The 20391-nt window shown below is 42.0% G+C and overlaps 1 protein-coding gene across 2 annotated transcripts in view; it reads left to right on the plus strand.

Annotated features, from left to right (window-relative positions):
* HPGDS (hematopoietic prostaglandin D synthase) overlaps positions 1 to 20391 on the plus strand; it is a 30160-nt gene that overhangs the window by 6332 nt on the left and 3437 nt on the right. The window contains exons 2-4 of one of the 2 annotated variants that reach the window (XM_038134929.1): positions 6124 to 6264; positions 16853 to 16945; positions 18948 to 19057. In XM_038134929.1, the coding sequence (XP_037990857.1) occupies positions 6132 to 6264; positions 16853 to 16945; positions 18948 to 19057 (336 nt within the window). In that variant the 5' untranslated portion in view covers positions 6124 to 6131. Of the gene's footprint in view, positions 1 to 6120; positions 6265 to 16852; positions 16946 to 18947; positions 19058 to 20391 lie in introns of both variants that reach the window. The other variant, XM_038134928.1, reaches the window with a different exon arrangement.

Genomic DNA, 20391 nt, shown 5'->3' on the forward strand with positions numbered 1-20391 from the left:
AACTCAAGCACTCTGAATCGTTATAAAAGCTTAATCTCACAATAAAAGCACTCTGAATTGTTATAAAAGCTTAATCTTACAATAAAATTAAGAGGTATCCATTGACTGAATCCTCACTCCTGAATCATTGTCATGCTCTGGTTGCAATTCAAGAGAGGACAATGACACCTGGTAGACAAAGACCTGCAGCTTCCCCTTCTGTGGCAGGCCCACAGCCAGGGCAGCATTGTGTCAGGCACTAATTGTGGTGCTTTCCGTAAGTGACTCCTAAATTAATGAAAAGCCCTCATGCTGAATGAACAGAAATACAGTGCAGTGCATCATCTTTTCCAAGCACACATTCTGAGTCCCAACTTTTAGAAACGCCCAGATGAGCCTTACCTCAACCCTACTGGTCTTGCTTCCTGGAGGGAACAGTTTGGCTCTTTTATATCCCCTAATGTTAATTCAACCTTCAGGCTAGAAAACCCTTAATTTCTTGGAGCACAAAGTACAGTTAAAGGGGACTTTGCACCACAAGCCCTTTGTCAGACTTTGGATGCATGTGAACACATAGCTCAACTTAGCTGGTTTTTCCCTCTCTTCATCCCCAGCTCAGGGAAAGCTCTCTGCTGGACTGTGGTCTCAAATACTAATAATCCTATACAGGAAAATGTAATTATGTGCTGCCTTATTTAAAAATATTTTCTCTGAATTCACACAGAGTACCTGCCATTGTCGTGTTCCACTGCAAAGGAATCGCAGAGGGGTTCTTTTGAACAGATTTCTCGGCATAAATAAAGCACAAGCACAAGAAATATTGTATCTGAGAAGTGTTTATCGATAAAGAAAGATGTGTTTCTACCAAAGGTGGATAGAAAAGGGAACAGAGAGGCAGGGGAGACCACATGGCTGAGGCAGGGCAAGCAGAACGGTGGGGCAGAATGAGCCAAACCTCCAGACGAGCCTCCTGCTCCGCTAGAAATTGAGACAGCAGGCCCTGGTTATGGCGCAGTTACCTGCGTTTATGTGCTAAGGCTCTTCCCGTAATCCCATGGAGCACTGGCTAGTCAGGGAGAATTGTTCCCCGGCAGCAGGGGTTTCACCACCTGCAGCCCAGTGGTGGCAGCTTTCTCTCCCCTGACTGACTGCCGGGCAAAGTCTCCCCACATCCAGAGCTTCCCGCCATTTTCTAAAGGCGTTGTCCACATAGAGACCCTAAAATGTCGGTGGCCTCTGCCCCCCTCATGTGTCCCAGTTGCCTCCTGCATGAAGTATGCATTAAAGCTCTGTAGTCATTTCCCACCCCATGTCAAAAAAAGGATTTGTAGCATAAAACCTGGACAATATTGAGCATGCTGCCAGGTGAATCCCACCAGAGCTTCCCACCATTTTCTGAGGGCGTTGTCTGCCTAAAGACTCTAAAATGGCTGCGGTCTCTGTTGAGGCATAAATAAAAGTTAATTGGTTCCTCACATGCATCCAGGTTTTGGTGCCTGTTACCACCCTGAAGAATATTTTCTTGGTGTTACCTTGAGGGTAGGGTTTTCCGAGAGAGAGATGAGACACTGTTCCGCTAGAGAGCCCAGCAGAGTTTTGGTGCTTAATTTTGCTGAGGCTGGGCATGCAGGACCAAACACTGGCTAGCAGAGGCTGCATGCTTTGGGTACACACATGAGCAGTGTCCACTTTGCCAGTGCTTTCCCTCTTCTGTACTACTGCTGTCTGAAACTCAGTATTTCAGTCCCCAGAAAATGCTGCTTCCTTCCTGGCCTAGAGTTTTTTAACTCTAATCTTGCTTGAAGTTTTCAAATCGATTGCTGAGTCCTGCTTCAACTGCAATAAAAGCATCCCAAGTTCATCAGCAAATACAGTATCTCCATAAAACAGCAAACAGTTTTAAATAATTTGAAATGTCATAAAATGTTCAGACACTTGTAACTGCACCATGATTTTTTGACACATGGGTATAATGGCAGATGCCAACTTTACACATATTTGACATTCTCTCAGATTTCCTGTTTGATTTTGTCACTGAGTGGCTCCAAGTTGAATTTAATCACGAGATCCATTAATCTTCTGTTTAAAGGTATGTTAAAGCCAGTTAAGCTGGCTTTCAGAAAGTCACAGAGGAAAGCTGGAAAATCAGCTAAGCGGGTCAACAACTTTAAAGTATTAAAGCTAATTTAATAGTAAATTTAAAGCTGTTGACTTCATAGCTTTGAAAGTTATATGCAATGAAACTGGTGCTGAAGTGTCAGGAAAATCCACAAATGCTAGAGGTTTATGTCCAACAAGGAGACTCAGGAGTCCTGCAACTTTATTCAAATAAAGGGAGATTACACTGGGGCGCATGCCCATGGGGTTCTCTTGAGGTTTCAGAGGGCTCAGCCTCCTTTTATCCTGAAATCCCAGCCACATGGTGCCCTCTTCTTTCCCCACTGGCTGAGGCACTAGGAAGGTACAGCCTTCCTGAACCACCTACCACATATCCCCCCTTGAACCTACTATTTTACCCCAAAGTTCAGAAACTCAGGCTTGTGCAGACCTCTGTCTGTTTCAGGGACCAAGATGTCTGGGCTTGGCAACCAACCTGCAGCCCCAAGTTGGTAGAGACATTATGATCCATTTCAAAGGCTTTAACACCCACATTTGCATCAAATTGTTTGTAAAGACACCAGCTTTCCTCTCAGAAGTGCTGTTAGTGTAGGACAGAGCAGATGTACAGGGCTGTCCCAGCCATGTATTCATCAGAATAGAAATTGGAAAAATACTGCTTAGGTGGCAGGTATATTGGTGGAAGGTAAATCACCCCCTCTTGCTTTTATACACACCCGGCTTTGCAATGAACTCACCTGAACAGATTTAATAGCATGGCTAAATGCCTGCCAGTCTGGGCACTGAAGTCCACCCACCACAACCATCTTTCAGTATTTTTTAAGCCATGACTAACCTAAAAAAAGAGAAACAATTTTAGATAAAGATTTTCCTGCTCTCCAACTCCAAAAAAGTCTGCAACATCTTCACCACAAAAGCCAACTCAGACACCAAATAAATCTTTTTTCCCCCTAGAAATGACATTTTTCAATCATTCAGTAATTCTGGATGGTTTTAATGGTTTTAATTAGTTCCTCATTATCCCCTTCTTTATAAAACACACTGGGGAAATGAGGGAGAGGAGGACAAGGAAAAAAAAACCCAAACAGCTTACTTTGTGTGTTTGGCAAAAAGCTATTCTGCACACAACCATTTCTTTCATTTAGAAACTTATCTGTAATTGTTTAGGAAGCGCTGCTCCTGACATTTCACAGTAAATATAAATAAAAAATAAAACCTACAAATATTTACGAAAACATGTTTACAGTAAACCTATAAAGGCTTTTAAAATGTCACGTATTTTTGGTAAACTCCTTGTGGAGTTGGTTTTAGTTTTGTCTTTATTTTTACTCATGGATGGAAAAAAAATCATAAGCTTAAAAGTGCACCACCACTACAAATGCTTGATTTCTCCTTATGGTGTGTTCCTTAGAAATTTGTTTAGCTTTGCTTTAGACAACTCAAACAATAGCTTCCGCTGCTTCCTTGACAGACCAAACTATTCCACTGGCTATCACAACAGGCAGAGAGACTTGCTAATCATCAGCCAAAATTCCCAATTCTTTACATCACTTCACTACTCTTGACTGGATATGCCTTTGTGTACAGAGAGCTCCCAGTGTAAGAATTAGGCTCTTCCAACACACTCACCTCCCGGAATGTTCCGGCCTCAGCCATCTCCAGCCCTCTCTCTATGTAGCTGTCTACTCCCTCACAACTGCACTTAAAAATCTACTATTCTTATGCTTTTATATGCCCTCCAGCCAGCAACTATTTGCTAGCACAGGGCTGAGTGGGCTAGAGGCAGCCAGAAAATAGGAGCCATGTGTGAGTGGTGTAGCAAGTCCAGGGCACTGGGACTGCTATGGGTGTTTATGGAAAAAACTCTATGGACACTCCTAAAGGAGGGAAACAGACACTAAATCTCTAAATCAGTACCATTTGCTTGTATTTAAAAACCTGAAAATTAAGTCTCAAGGTTTGAGGTTTTTTTCCTTTTGGCTCCTGAATTGCTATCATGAATATCAGATAACACAAGGTCTTTCAAAAATGTCGTTCCTAGCTCTCAAATTAGAACACCAAATCAGAAACAGGGAGAAAAAGGAAGAAAGTCCTGCTTTGATCTAATTCTCTCTTCTTCCATTAACTTTCTAGACACACAACCAAATTCATAGTATACAACAGTATATTGTATTATCATATGTAGAGCATACCAAGTAATAAATCTGGGTACAAAATTTGAAAATGGAGTAGCCAAGCTCTGCCACTTACCTAAAACTTGCTTGAAAAAGCTGGGATAGTCAAAATTTCTCTCCTTAGAGAAAGAAATGGTTGCACCTGTAATCTGTGAGCTGCATTTGCCAAGCAGCAGAAAAAAAATAACATTTTCCCTTAATTAACACATCTAAAAAAACAAATCACATCCTGATGCAACTCATTTCAGCTGGAGCCTCTCTATTTTATACTGTGCAAAGGAACACACTTGACTTAATAATCATAATGGAATTTCTGTTTGAAAGCACTGTAGATACCTCCATTGGTAATTTTCCAGCTCTGGTGCTGCTTCTCTGCTAGACCATTTGACATGATAAGTCTCCTTTCTATAATAATTCACTTCTGAGCCTGCTGTGTGCTGTAGGGCAGCACATAACTTTCACAATGAATTAAGCAGTCTCTAATGTGCTCATTTGTTTTTGTTTTTTTTTTTTGGTTTGGGTTTTCTTTTTGCCTTTGCTACTCTGAAGACATGAGGTACATATTTTGACTTCAGAGGAACAAGTGGCAAAAGCAGTTTGCTCTGTGCTGTGTGAATTAAGCATAAGCTTTTCTGTTTCTGAATGAAGAGTTCTCCGTCTGAAGCAAAAGCTGATGACGCATCTCCTCAAGCACATGTTTTGAAGACAAGATGACTAAACAGGAGGTTGTCCTATTGTGAGATTATGTGGTAGCACTTCCTCATGAAAAAAAGAAAAAAAGAATTCCCTTCTGTCCTGGTGCAGATGATATGTGTTCCAGTCTTTCTTACAAACACTCTGAATGTAATGCATATAAAAGAATGGTAAATGCAATGTCTACTTCAAGGCAAAAATGAGAAAGGGTTTTGCTTTGGGTGAGGAAGCAGGTGGTTGTTTTACTGTCCTTTCCCTAGCACATTCATATCTCAGCTGAGCTCTCTTATTAAAGTGCTATGTATAAATTCTTACCTTTGGTTTAAAGCAACCTTATCTGTTCACCTTTCCTGTACCATCCATGCTATACAATCAAACTCTAAAATTCTTCCTTTTTTTGCCTGTTACCCTGGCAAACAAGTCCTGTAAAGTGACTCCTAACTAGAACTGAAAGGAAAAAAAATAAATTGCATGAAAACTTAATGAAGTAATGTCAAGATTTCTTTTGGCTTCAGTACAAAAACTGAAAATTCAGAGATGATTTTCTCAAAACAACTCTGTAGCCTCATTTCCACAGCAATTTTTTTTTTCAAAAATAATTTTAGACATTGCTTATACAACTTTAGCACTAACTGATGGAAAAAAAAATCACAAGAGTTTGGTAATTTTCATTATTTAGTCTTGGATGAAGGTCTCCATAAGCAGTAGAGGCTGAGCAGGGCAGGCCTATACAAAATTGCTGCTCAAGATAACAACTGTCTTCTGGTACAGAAGAATATCTATGGGGGAAAAAAAAACCCAAACCAAAAATCACTTTCTAGATGGCCTGAGTTTGGAGTCGCAAGAGAAATAAATGAAAGCTCAAAGTTCCTATTACATCTGAAAAAAAAACCAATCAAGTCAGCTTTCAGGAGTCACTCAAGGAGGAACTGCAGGTTCAGCTGTCTTTGTCTGTGTCTGCATGTGCTGTGGCTGACAAATGCGGAACAAAAAGATGTGAGCAATGCAACAATTGCAAAATGCAGTGCACCAGGGCTTGGTGTGATATTTCCTCTGCGTTGTATAAGCATGTCTGTCAAAACCAAGCACACAGAATGTTTTTGTTAAAAAGGAGTTGAGGTAACCCTGTCTAAAGCAGCTCTGCCTCCCCTCCCAGCAGAGACCAGCATGCCTCAGTACAAGCTCACCTACTTCAACCTGCGGGGACGAGCAGAGATCAGCCGCTACCTCTTTGCCTATTCAGGCAAGAAGTACGAAGACCACAGGATAGAAGCAGCAGACTGGCCCAAAATCAAGCCAAGTAAGTAGCACAGGTTCTTACAGCCAAAGCTCCACTAGAAATGCTGGCAAAAAGAAAAGCTGAAGAGGTACCTGTACATTTTCTGAGCAAAAGTACACTTAACTTCTAGCTTTAGTTAAGCCTGTGCAAGTTTTAAGGTGAGACAGCCAAAATGTCATTGCTGATGCTCTCACAGGAGACCAGATCCAAACACTCAGACAATCTGAAATGCCTTACCTGCTGTTGTCCTGCTGAGCTTTTACTCCTTATCAGTTCAGTACAGCTTTTGTGTACCTAAAGATAACCAAATGAATGCTGATTTCAGCTTCTCTGGATAATTTGATCTCAAAGACCACACCTCAGCCTTCTCCCTGGGTTTAGAAAGCCAAATTTGAGAGAAGGGTCAGGAAAGACACTCCTTTGCAACCTGAAAGGTCTTCAGAGAGGAAAAGTGATGAGAAAACAAAGTCAGTTGATACAGCAAAGAAAAAAACCAAAAGGATCAAAAGAGGTACTAGAAAAATAATTGTTCCTAAGAATAAGCCCTACCAACCCTTCCAAAAGTACCCTTCAGGCTATTGTACCCCATTCATTTCATGTCTTTTAGTTTAAATAGCCTCTTTTCAGCTTTTGAAGGTATTTGTTAGTTCTGTTCATTAAATTAGCCTTAGTTCAAATGAAATATATCTTGAGTTTGAAGACTCTGGGTAGGAAAGCAGTGTCTTCATTTCATGGATTAGGCTTGTGTTGGCTACATGGGCTATGGCTTTTCACATCCAGAATGAAGAATAATGGCTTTTGTTTGGGGAAAAGAACACAACCAATTCCAAGGTGACTTCTGTTAATGAAGCAATGTTTCTTGATATGCTTTCACACTATTTAATAAGCTCAGCCAGCAAGCTACCAAATTTTTCTAGGATGCAAATTTTGTAGGTTAGGTCTTACCTGTTTGCAGTGACTGGAACGATAAACACTCAAACACAGCTGTAACCCAAGTGGGAATTGAAGCCTTCAGTGGTGGTCAAATATAGACAACACTGGCAGAAATCCACAGAGAGGAATAAAAAGCAGCAGAACAGAGACACTTTCAGCTAGGGATGACTGACTTTGGAAGCTTTTTTGTTATAAGAGCTTAAGTCAGTTGGCCACATGGTATAACTTACTTCTCTTTCACTGCAGTTCTCAGGAAGCAGGGTGGAAACTAAAGGAGAAATTAAGAATTCAGATGACCTGATGTAAGCTCTGCAAAGGCTTTTCATACTTAATTACGCACATATTCACACGTATGCACACTCACCTTTGTCCTGAAACAAAGTGGAGAGTATAAAGAAAGTATATTTTTATGTGGTGTTTCCTGTACTGATGAAGTAAGACAAATTAGAAAGACAAAGCATAATTAGTCACTTAAAGGGTGCAGAAGCATTGACATTCTAGAACAAGATGTTCTAACAGCAGATCTTCCATACAAGGTAAAAGCATTGCATCACTCTTTGAATACTGTTGATGATCCTGATGTCTGAGCAGCTCAAGAAACAATGCAGGAAAGTTCTCCCTATGCTTTTCTTCAGTGCCCACTCCACAAACCTCCCAGTGGAGCTGTATGTGTACAGGATGTGTGTACAGTAAATGTGCAGCTGCAGCACCTAAGTATTCTTCTTCCCTAAGTATTTCTTTATCTTGCTTCATCATATTTGAAGCTTTTAAAAAAAGGGACATCATGTTGTATTTGCAGACTGCAGTCAAAACTGGTTCCAGATCTTTCATAGGTAAGACAAACATGATATATGCAAGTGTACACAGCAATTTGCCTGGTATTTCTTAATCTCACCTCAATATGTAATTATGCAATTAGTTCAATTAGTTTGACCAATTTTACTGATTTTTGAAGGCTACAAAATAAACTGCATACTAAATTGCATTACTTTAACTGTTGTTACATCAAACGCAGCTGTAATTCCCTTTACCATTGCTTACCATTTACCAACCTTTGGTTTTCACCAGGATGAGACTGACTGGAATCTGCTACTTTATTTCTCTTATTTCTAAGGTAGACCAAGTTCAGGAAAAAGAGGAGGAGGAGGAAAAAAACTTTATATGAAGGATCTGAATGCAAATACAAATGAGAGTTGTGCAGAAGAATTCTCAGCAGAGTGAACAATGCCTGTGTGTAAGCAGTGGGTTGGATGGACCACCTCATTTCACATTTACTTTTGAACACAGCAGTAGTTTAAATTTTTGGGCAAGAATCCTGTTACCCGGTGCTTTTTCCTCATCAAACTGTGTAGCTGTGGAGGGAGCTGAGGCACATTTTGAAAACTCAGGATAGCAGAGAATGCAAGGCAATTCTTTTCAATTGTTTTCCACAGGGCAAGTGCTGTATGCAACGCTTAAGAGTGTGAAGGCACACAAAGCCTGTACAAACCTACTCCCTGTCCAGGAGACAACCATTTCTTGGGTTGAGTCACAGCCTGCAAAGTCAGGGTTTAGGTGCCCTGGGGCAGATTGGGGCGCTGGCTAATGGTCTTGTTGAGCACTTCAGGATGTTCGTTCCAAAGCCTTGTTGCTACCTTTGATTCAGTGTTTTGCTGAATGATTTGCCTGTGGGAGAACATTTTGTCTGGAAATACTGTGAGTAACCATGAGAAATGCCTCACAAAGGAGGAGGAGATAGTCATCAGGTGACCTCCGGACAATTTCCTTAAGAGCATTACATTTTTATGCATGAAAAAAAGCTTTTACTCTTGTTTTAATTAGCAAACCTCTTAATTGCTTGTTGTCTGCAATGAGCATGCCAGTGGTAGCAGATGGCACCATTACTTTGGTGCTAGAGCTAGGGTTCAGGGATATTTGAAGAGCAAAGGTTTAGCCTGCTGCCATAGGATGTAAATAGCACTTTCAGATATGCACACAGCTATTTCCGTGTAGGTGTACGGTTTTCCTGGTCAATTAGCAGATACAGTCCTGTTCCCATCCACTGAGTGACTGACTGGGTGTCCACAGATGCCTGAAATTCAAAGAGCTCTTAGACCAGTATCAATTTTGCACAGATGACTTCACAAATCTTACAGCAGCAGCTCCCAAATTTTACTTAACTTCTTATCTGCCATGGAATTTCATCTAGGGCTTAGTTTAAAAGGCTGCTGTGAAAAGCCATTATGCAGAGAAAATAAAAAACCTCTAATTAACCCTTGGTAAGCCTGCCAGCAAACCTTTCAGAGCACAGAAAGAGAACCAAAAGTGTCCAAACGTTAATGACTTCTCCAGCATTTGTTAATGCAGCAGGTAGAGTTACAAAGTGTGTAGCTTAGGATTTCTAGGGTGTCTCTACTCCCAGTGTTTTTGTGGTAATGGTGCTGCAGCTGCACCTTTACTGTACGCACATCCTGTACACATACAGCTCCACTGGGAGGTTTGTGGAATGAGCACTGAAGAAAAGCATAGGAAGAACTTTCCTGCATTGTTTCTTGAGCTGCTCAGACATCAGGATCATCAACAATATTCAAAGAGTGATGCAATGCTTTTACCTTGTATGGAAGATTTGCTGTTAGAACATCTTGTTCTAGAATGTCAATGCTTCTGCACCCTTTAAGTGACTAATTATGCTTTGTCTTTTGGACAAGAGAACACTTGATGTTTCCTAAGCTAATAAGGAACAAATTGAAGAATTCAAGTTTGTCCAAGAGCACAAGGAGTTAGGAATCTGAATGAGATCTGAGAGGACAGGTTTGCTTCAGCAGTTTTCTCAAAATTGAAATACCAAGCTATTCAAATCATCATACCATATAAACCAGGAAATACTGACATTACTCTGAGGAAAAGACTTAGTTCTGTAAAACTGATGGGAAAACAGAAAATCTGTGCATAAAGGTCAATGTGAAGAAAACCCATTGAGAAGGCACACTGGCAGCTGCAGCAAGTTTAATTTTTGACCTGAACTGAAGAGTGTGGTGGGGTTTATTGGGGTTTTTTGGGCATTTTTCATGTGGCTGGCCCCAATAAGCTGCAATCCTAATGTGCCTTCAGGCAAATAAATAAGTCCCTCCTCCTGGAAACATTGTCCCACTTGATTTTGTTTACGCCTAATGGTGCTTTCGTTGTGTTTGGAAGGATGGCCTATTCTAACCCAAGCTTCTGTTATTTGGCTTATACACTCTGAAATTAACATTTCTATAACTTAACATTTGTTTTTTTTCCCTTCTGACACTAATCAGATCGTCTTTGGCAAATTTTCCAGCTGATGATTTTGGGCAAGGACTGCAGTTTAGAATATAAACACATTTAAAGAAGCCAGTGTATAAGTATTAGCATTGTTCTGCTTTAGCACAGAATTTTAAAAATCAGACAAATACCAAGCAGCAGCTTTCCCTAGCGCTTCACCATATGTAAGTCAGCAATTATTTTAACAGGTAAAGAAACTCATTCTCTACACTTCTTTTTGAACACACTCTGACTTGACCATGCCCCCAGTTAAAGGGCAGTCAATTCAAGACCTGAAACAGGCTCATACAAGATCTATGCTTCCACACAGTGGGCTGCTCACCAAAAGCATCTTTGCACTGACATAAATCATGATACAGCAGAAAATCCACTGTAATGGTGAACTGAGTTACCACCACCTTCGATATTAAGCTGGCAGGCAGCAATAGCTTTTGATCTGTGGCTCCTTAAAGCAGTGTGAAGGAATGGCAATAACAGACTTTATCATCATAGCAAAGGATGCTTCTCCTGAACCTATGGCCATAAATATCCCATAAACAGTTTAGGATGTGTAGAATGGTGCTTGAAAGGTCCTTAGGAAACCTGATGGACTAATGGCCCTGAAAATACTCCCAAGATAACAGATAAATCTTGAGAAGCACCAAAATTCCTCAGGGGAGCAGTTGCTTTGCTTCCTGAGTGACTTTCTGCTGTGTAGCTCCACTAAAGTGTGTACATAGCTATCTCTGGGTAAAAAGTAGGGCTTGGCAAGAACTTCCAAAGAGAATGTGAGTTGTAATAAAAGCAAACCTGGGCTGAGATTAAATCACAGCATTCTCCTCATCATCCCTTTCTAGAAGATTCAGATTCTAGGTACCTCCTGCTCTGGGCCTACCATTTCCCAAGTGCCTTGCTCCTCTGTCACCATTAAAAAGATATATATTGCATCTCTAACAAGAAATACATGAAAATTATCTATTTGTTTCTCATGATCCAATTTAAATATGAGTGGATAGGAACAGCAGTTATGGTCAGTTTTCAAGGCAAAGGAGAACTTATTTTGACACAGATATTGCAGTAAGAAGCAGGTCTGTGACATTTATTTACCCCCACATTTGACTAATCCAGCTGCCTTATTATGGAGCCAATCTAAGCTTGATTACCAAATGATTAATTATTCAGCTTTTGAGCAATAATCAAGCACTTAAATACAGGCTGCATTGCATCAGAGCCACAGACAATTACAACATGGGCAGGATGAGTCATGGGCAGGTCAGCTTGGAAAAATGGGGGAATGTGTTGGAAGGACAGAACAGAAATGAGAAGAATAATGGAGAAGTAAGATCAGTGAAAATGGAAGAAAGACGTAAGGGAAGGGAGAAAGTTAAGAACTGTATCTGCACAGGGGAGAAGAGCAGTGAGAAGCACAGCACAGCACCATCAGCTGATGAGCCTAAGCACCAGGATTGGACAAAACTGTGTTTCCCCTCCCTGTTCCTGACAGAGGAACAGTCCCACAGGAGCAACCTCCACTGGGTCATGGCCAGGAGGATGAGTGAGGAGCTTGTGTTCAAAGGGAGGGCCTGAACACCAGTGAGAGCCTACAGGCATGGCAGGATGCCAGCAATCATCACAGCCCTTAGGGGCTTGATAGAGTGGAAATTAATTAAAGGGATGGTCTTGCTTTTAACACACATCACCTCCCCTACTCAGCATCCAGCAGAGACCTGTATAAACACCACAGTTCTTCTCACAAAAGCCAACCAAAATTAAAGTAGTATGTAAAGGAATGAATCCAGTTCCTAAACACTGCACAGATACTTTAGTGAGGTCTTCCTAAAATGGTAAGAGAGATTGCAGATCAAACTGAGAACTTGTTCTCTGTCAAGGTTCCCTTCATGGCAAGTGTAGACTCTGCAGATTTTGCACATTGCAGCATGCAATGCAGAAAGCCAATAAATAACCAACATAATATGAAAAGCAAAAACCTGATGATAAAAGTTCAATTTTAAGAGGAGTACAGGTTTAGTTATTCAAAAAGGAGGCTTTTTAAAAACCCTTTTCTTCTTTGAATCTAAATTTGGAACACAAGCATCCACCAGCTTTGTACTTCAGATGAGCAGCAAAGCAAGCGGGAACTAAATGGGAAAGGTCATCTTTTGTGCCTGCCTGAGAAATGACACTGTTTGCACGGTGACAGCAGTAGATTTTCCTGCTGTTCCTTCTCAAAATGCATTTGCTCAAGTGGGAGTTGGAAACATTGTAAGACAACATTGTTTTGAAAAACATGGAAAGCACATCTGTATGGATGCACAAGGGTTTAAACTGACAAAGGTACCAAGCAGCCCCCAAAACAACAAGGGTGAGAGAAAAGCTAGCAAAGTGACACTAACATCCTTTCAGCCTGCTCTACCTTGGCTTTGCTGCTCTGTTCTAAGTGCTCCCCACTGGATGGTGTTTCATGCCTTGCCCCCATGACCTTGATTCTACCCAAACATCTCTCACACAGTAGCTTTTCACTTGCTCATCTCAAGTAGGAGCCACCCTACCTGCTCTGCTCATCTGCAGACACACAAACCTCACCTTTCACCAAAACTGGGAAAGCTTCAGCAGGTTTAGTACCATGCTTATGCACATGGGGCATTTGGGCATCTCCTCCAGCAGGTCAATGAGCAGAATTGGGCCAAAAGCACCACAGGAAGTCAAAGCATCCACAGAAGCCCATATTCCTGAGTCTAAGGGTAAGACTGCTTAAATCCATACGCAGAGAGGTTTCTGTTTTGTTTGGAAACCCTGATAATATGGCCTAGGTGTAGTTTCTGCAACTGGCAAAGTTTCTAGAGGCCACATCGAGGTCATTTGTCAAACCCCATCTTTACCTCTAGCAATCAAACAGCATCCATCCAGTGTGAAGGCTCCTCACATTCTCCCTTAGGATGAGCTGCGTAACAAAAATCCACTTCTCTTTTTTCCAGATGGAGAAGGAAGACTCCAATTTTCACAGAAAATGCATTCTTCCTCATAACAGCCAAACTCAGACATACAAAAAAAAATCTTCTGGGAAAACTGTTATTCTAAATTACAAAAGCAAAATGTAAGCTCCAAAAAAATTGGTCATTACATGAATTTTAGACAATAATATTTCAAAGGCAAAGATTATTTTTTCCTAATTTTTTTCCAGACTGAAAACACAGCTTTGTGAGCCATTATACCTTCTCCTCAGATATGGAGGAGATGTACTATAAATATTTTCTTCCCTCCTGACTAGTCTTTGTTATTGTCTTCTGTTGTAAAACAGCCTAAATATTTGCTGTACTTTCTGGTGCTCAAGAATAGCCTGCCTGTACACAAGACGAAACAACAGATTTTTAAAATTATCTGCACAGCACATGTGTACTTTCTTCAAACCTCTTAGAATTGCACTCATTTCTAGCTTGTTAACTCAATAATCCAAAAAAATCAGTGTATAATTACATACATGTACTCTATCAGCTGGAAAAAAATCTATGTTTACAATAAATCCCAATTTTCCCCTGTTCTTGCTAAAAAAATATTAAATAGCATTTTGAATACACAAGAAAGGAAGAAAAATCTACCATTTACCATCTGTTATCCTTTAAAGAATCTATTGTTCAGTAGTGATAGCAATAGATTTGCTGCCTCCTAACAAACAAACCCCAAGTCTCATTATAAATCAAAGCATAAATCCTTTTAGATATTATGGGCTAACAAAATAAAGTCTGCTCTCATTTATTATTTTTATAATTGTATTAAGAGTCATGCAACTGTAGTTACACAAAACAAAGCTGTCCTTGTATATTTTCAATTGCAAGCTCAGTTTCTCTTTCAGAAAAGAATAACCAGGTCTTCAAGAAAGTAGCTCAGCACTGAGGAGGATGATCTTGGTAGATATTAGTCATGTTTTCAGGGAATGAATTCCCTTGAATTCAGAAATGACCAGATTCCTGAGAAACAGAACATGAGGACTGACTACCACTCTGCCAGTCAGCTAACTTTGACACCATAGTCCATGTTCCTTAACTTTCAGAAAGGTGCTTCTCTCCTTTAGTTGTAATCAAGGGTTTCTTAAAAAAAGAAAAAAAAAAGACCATAATAACAAACTGGCTTTAATTTTTCTTGTAGTGTCCCACAAAGTGAAACATCAGTCAAAGCTGGGATTTCTAGACGACTTCTCCTGTATGTAAACACAGCAGCAAAAATATCTGTGGGTTTCTTGATGAAGCAATCCCAGTCTCACAGTTTCCCAACCTGAGCAGTGACTGACAGTGTTTTGACAGCTATTGCTACAGACTGGCTTAGTCACATTGACCCTGCCAGAACTGCATCACCCCACAGCATTCCTACGGGAGCCTCCAGAAGAGGCTGCTTAACTCCTTCGTGGGGGGAGCTATTTCCCCTGCTCTGGCTGCACTTTTGCTGTTTCCTGTGGGCAGGCATTGTTGTACATCCCTGTGTGGTCTGGGGGGACATGGAGCAGGCTGACCACACTGGCACATCCAGCAGTCACACCTGCCAACATCCCCTCTACTTGTGCTGGCCTGAAAGATGTGCTTCAAATAAGCAAACATTGTTACGCACCTCTGCTGCTTTGGAGCAGTGATGCTCAGGGCCCTGTGCGCCACTAACCCAGAGCACAGAACCAAGGCTCTTCTCGTTTTCATAGCCAGAGAGCTTTCCTGTGAAGCATTCAGGGGACACAACTTGTCACCTCTCAGTGATTCTCAATGGAACAAAACATGGACTTGCCAGGACCTTGCTGCTCTCTGGATAATGAACATGGGAAGTCTTCTGTGCAACGAGTCTATTATTGCTTCAGTAGCAACCAGCAGAGCCTGCTTTCTCCTGGGGTACAGCAGCTAATGCTCATTGAACTCTCTTGCTTCTGCTATTCATCAGCATCCAAATTCATACTCAATTCCCAGTGTGCTAAAACTTAAGGAAAGAAAAAGGCATCACGAGTACTGTATTCAGATGCAGGGAAAAAAACCAAAACAACAGAAACAAGGCACAGAGGGGTCCTGGATGTCTTGTGCAACTGCAAAATTCATGTTGCAGGTCAGGACTTAACACCCAGGACCCGGTACCTAATGTGATTCACATACTGCATGCTAGCACAAAGCAGTGTTCATCATTTATGAAGCTGCCTTGCTAAACAGTTACAAATGCATAAGATTTCACTATTGTCCCTTTTTCATTAAGAATTAAAAATCCTCATTGAATAGAGGTGTCATTCCAGCTGTCCTGTAAAGACAGTTCTCCTGGGTTTGAAAGCACTTGGCATGCTTCCAATGGCCAGTGTTCTCACTTTTCCACTACCACCTTTGTACATCACAAGATACTCCTAAATGGATATAAATCTTCATTATATAAAGTGTAATGCAGATGACAGTTGGGTACAAAGCATTTAGCTATGCTCAGCACTCGCAGTTACGTACTTGGAAACAGCATCCTTGGAAATGCAGAGATGTACAGTTCCCTCAGTGAACAGCACCAGGTTCCCACAAGCAGATTCTCACTGCCCTAAACGCAATTGTTTTCCCCAGATTAAGCCTTTGCTCCAAGGTTCCAGTTCCATCTCATACCACGCAGGCAGCTTCTCCAAAACACAGCAAAACAGCAGTCCAAGTTTCCATGTAACTTCGAAACTAATAACAGAAAACTAAGACAGATTTCTTATCTCAAACTCTTACAGATATCCACAACACCTGCTTAGTTTGTCTTTCCCTGTGCTTAAAATGTGGAGGTTTCTTCCCCATAACTGGCAGAATTATTTTTTAATGCAAGCCACATCAGGTGAATTTGAATATCTTTTTAGGATTTGTAGTGTAGTGTGAAAGATAGGATTTGTAGTGTAGTGTGAAAGATATATTTGCCCCAGTGATGGCTGCCAAGTGAAATGCCTTGTCATGATCTAAATTCTGAAATGAATCACTGCTTCTCAATTTGCCCAGTTTCTTGCTTCATGCCCCAGCTGCATCCTGCACTATGAAATCTTCAGCAGTACTTTACTTAACCTTGGCAGTCACTTTCCTGGGGAGGAAAAAGCAATACAGAGAAGGAAAAACTAATATTCCCCTGAAAAGTTTCGCTATATAAAGAATTCCAGACATATAGGGGTACATTTGGCTTCTACAGCATGAAGCCCGGAAACAGGAAATGCAGAACCTGGTTTCTGTGCTATAGCTGCCTTCATGCAGTGCAATCTGATTGCATCCTTACCTTTTCTTAATTTTAGTCCATGCATTTCTCCATAGAAACAATGTGCAACCATTAAGTGCTATAATAGTGCATATCCTCAGAATGGTAAAACTATAGCTGTCACAGACTCCCACTGTTAATGGCTATGATTTAACTTTTGGTTGTTTTTTTCTTTTTTACTTTCCCCCCCAAGCTATCCCATTTGGCAAACTCCCTATTCTGGAAGTAGATGGAGTTATCATTCACCAGAGCCTGGCGATGGCAAGATACCTTGCCAGAGAAGCAGGTAATACGTCTTTGACTATTTTCTTTCTCTCTTCTGAGCTCAAATTTAATGTTCAGGTAAAAATACGTCTACAGTAAAAACAGAAACAAACCAACAGCCTGGCAAGCCTAACCATGTGGAAATCAACACCAGTGTGGCAAAAATGAAACCAGTGCCTGGGGTTTGGGCTGACTTCTCCAGCCAGTACACTTTATCCACCTGTCCCCTGCATGACAGAAAGCACATACTTGTGGTTCCCCTAAGGCTGCTGGGGCAGTTTACCCTAAAGCTCAACTTTGACCTGCCAGGCTAACCAGAGAGATGACGAGGAGGAGGAGGTTTTGGAAGCATTAGAGATTATCACAGCAGGCAGAGAACTCTGAAGCAGATTTAGGCAACAATTCTGGGCTAGCAGAGAGATTAGAGCAGATGTTGACATCACTTGCATCTTTAAATACTTAGATGCTATGGAAGTACACAACCAGTTAGATAAAATGATATGAGACTTAGTAATGCAAGTAATCAAAGAGAGTGGCCAGGCTTTGCTTTAGGTCAGAGAGCTGTCATTCAACACCATCTGCAAAATTGGTCTGGCTAAAGGCAGATGTGCCCATGGCATGCTGGGCATCAGCAAATTGAAGAAGGGGGCTGGGAAGCAAGTCCTATCCTACTTTTTTTACACTGTGAGCAAATGGTTGTAGCCTGCCTTTCAAAATATATCCCATTTTCTAACTGAGGAAGGAAGCAGAAGTTCATAGCATTATTCTTCAAGGCACTAACACAACACATTTTAAGCGTGTCTGCAATATTCTGTTCTAGCCCATTTCCTTCAGCTTTGGTACAACCTACTCCTTGCGAGAGAGGAGAATGAGGAAAGCCCACATGGTGATGAAAAACAGTGGGAAAGCCTGCCTTCCACCAAAGATTCCTCCTTCCCTGGCTCCTGTAGGGAGGCTGATCTGGAACCACACTCCTTTTGCAGTCTGAAGTTCAGATTTTTTTCGATTGACTTGCACCAGTGACAATGGCTTGGGATCTGGATCACATTCTGACCATGATGGGCTCTTCCCAGAGTTAGTCATGCTATCAGCTACAGCAGGAAAAAAAAAGCCATGCATGGAAGGGAAAAGATCTCTTTTGAACTTCATAGTGAAAACTTGCTAGTTCTGCCATTAAGGCTGCATACACATCACTAATACTTTAAAGTTAAGAAATGGCATTTTTAGGTGCCTGACACCAACGACTCATAGCCGAAGGATCGCAGAACCTGAGGCCCAAGAGGAGAGGCACAGCCCTCACCTTCAAAAGCACAAAGTTTCAGTAAGGGAGATGACCTGGCAGAGGTAGGGCATGCAGTCTGTGATCTGAACCTGCACGGAGGTGAAAGCATAGGCGCAGGTCTGTGAAGTGACAGCTAGGGAGAAAAAGTAGAGGCATTAAGAGAGCTGCAGGAAAGCCAAGGAACCACAGGGGAGAAAAGCAGATTTGTAAACAATGCAAAGTTTGGCTGAGGTCCCTGATTGCAATGAAAGAACAAAAAGTAGGTGGAATGTCATGAAAATGTTCTGAATGGGGCTGAGTGGGCAGGATGTAGGGAAAGAGAAGCAAACTTTGACTGGTACACTTTTGGAGAACTTGTTGACCAAAATGGAAAGACCATGAGATGGAGATGGACATGGAAAACTGGGATGGGCAAAGATTAAAGGAAAGGAATTTGTGCTGACCCTTGCTGAATGTGTGGTGGAAAGCAGAGACAATACAGAAACTGTGTTCAGGCTGAGGGCTCAGGTAACGGATAGAACAACTGATCACTACCTTGGGTGGCTGTACAAGGCCAGAACTGGAAAAAAGCAAAAGTAGATCAGATTGCACCTGGATACAAAGAGTCAAATCCACATTGTTAGCATCAAAAAGACCTGGAGAAAATGTATGTTTATGAAAATATTCCCAATTTACCTTTGGGGCATCAAAAATTCCTGCTGCTGCTGTCTCTAATGTCCCTTCATATGCTTGCTTCCCACAGGTGTGGCAGGCCAGACGCCTGTGGAACAGGCTTTAGCTGATGCCATTGTGGACACCATCGATGATTTCATGACGCTGTTCCCTTGGGCAGAGAAAAACCAGGATGTGAGAGTAAGCCAATCACTAAATTAAACAAAGATAGCACGTAAGCCATGATCCTGTATCTGAGCATCTGCTCTGGAGACACTGATGGGTGTCAGCCATTGGGTTCATCATAGCAAACCTGAGCTGGTGGAGCTCTGGGGTTCTTCCTTGAGGCTGATCCCTCCTCCTCCTTCACCAGGTTGTTTTCACCCTTGGTAGAAACTCTGAGGGCATCAGCTTGAACCAAGGATATGCCTACACCAAACTGCTCTTCAAAAGGGCAAAGACAGGACAGGACACTTCCACCCCACCTGGTGCTCGCTCTCTCTTGTCGCAAGGAACCTGTGCTCAAGTCTTTCTGCCAACTCAATAAGATAAATAGTCCCATCCCATCCTTTAGTGTTTCTGCATTTTGATTTCTTCTAGGTGTTCAATGAGTATCAATGTTCAATAACATCAGCTGCCGAGACAACGGCTTCTCAGGACAGCAGACACTGCTCATCAGGGCAGGAGCACAGCCCTCACTGTGCTTTTCAGATGTCACAGCCCACCTTAGTCCTCTGCAGTGCTTCTGACACCAGGCTGTGGTGCCATGGCTACTTTAACACAGTCACAGGCTTGCCCTACAGCATTTGCGGTTCTTGTGGTATCAGGCCGGTGCCTCTCACCAGAATCCCAAAAGCAAGCACACAGTTGCTGGGGGAAGAAGGCAATGGATGATTTCCAGCGTTACAAAGGCTCTGCACAGCTCAGACCCGAGCAGGTAACCTGACCCTCTTAGGGAAGTGGAGGTGTAACAACAGCTCTCACCATAAACTGCCAGTGCAGCCACCTTCCATTTACTCAAAGGCAACATTTCAGATCATTATCTGAAATGCTTATTAAGGTATCTTACTAGGGTTATTATTATTTGGCTAGACAGTGCTCAGGTGGAAAGGGACCTAGGGTGCTGGTTGACAGTCGGCTGAACATGAGCCAGCAGTGTGCCCAGGTGGCCAAGAAGGCCAATGGCATCCTGACCAGTATCAGGAATAGTGTGGGCAGCAGAAGCAGGGAGGTCATTCTTCCCCTGTACTCGGCCCTGGTGAGACCTCATCTTGAGTGCTGTGTCCAGTTCTGGCCCCTCAGTTTAGGAGAGACGTTGAGATGCTTGAGCGTGTCCAAAGGAGAGCAACGAGGCTGGTGAGGGGCTTGGAACACAAGCCATATGAAGAATGACTGAGGGAGCTGGGGTTGTTTAGCCTGGAGAAAAGGAGACTCAGAGGTGACCTTATCACTCTTCAACTTCCTGAAGGGTGGCTGTGGTGAGCTGGGGGTCGGTCTCTTTCTCCGGGCAACAACAGACAGAACAAGAGGACACA

This window comes from Motacilla alba, chromosome 4 (assembly GCF_015832195.1).
Source record: "Motacilla alba alba isolate MOTALB_02 chromosome 4, Motacilla_alba_V1.0_pri, whole genome shotgun sequence".
NCBI lineage: Eukaryota > Metazoa > Chordata > Aves > Passeriformes > Motacillidae > Motacilla > Motacilla alba.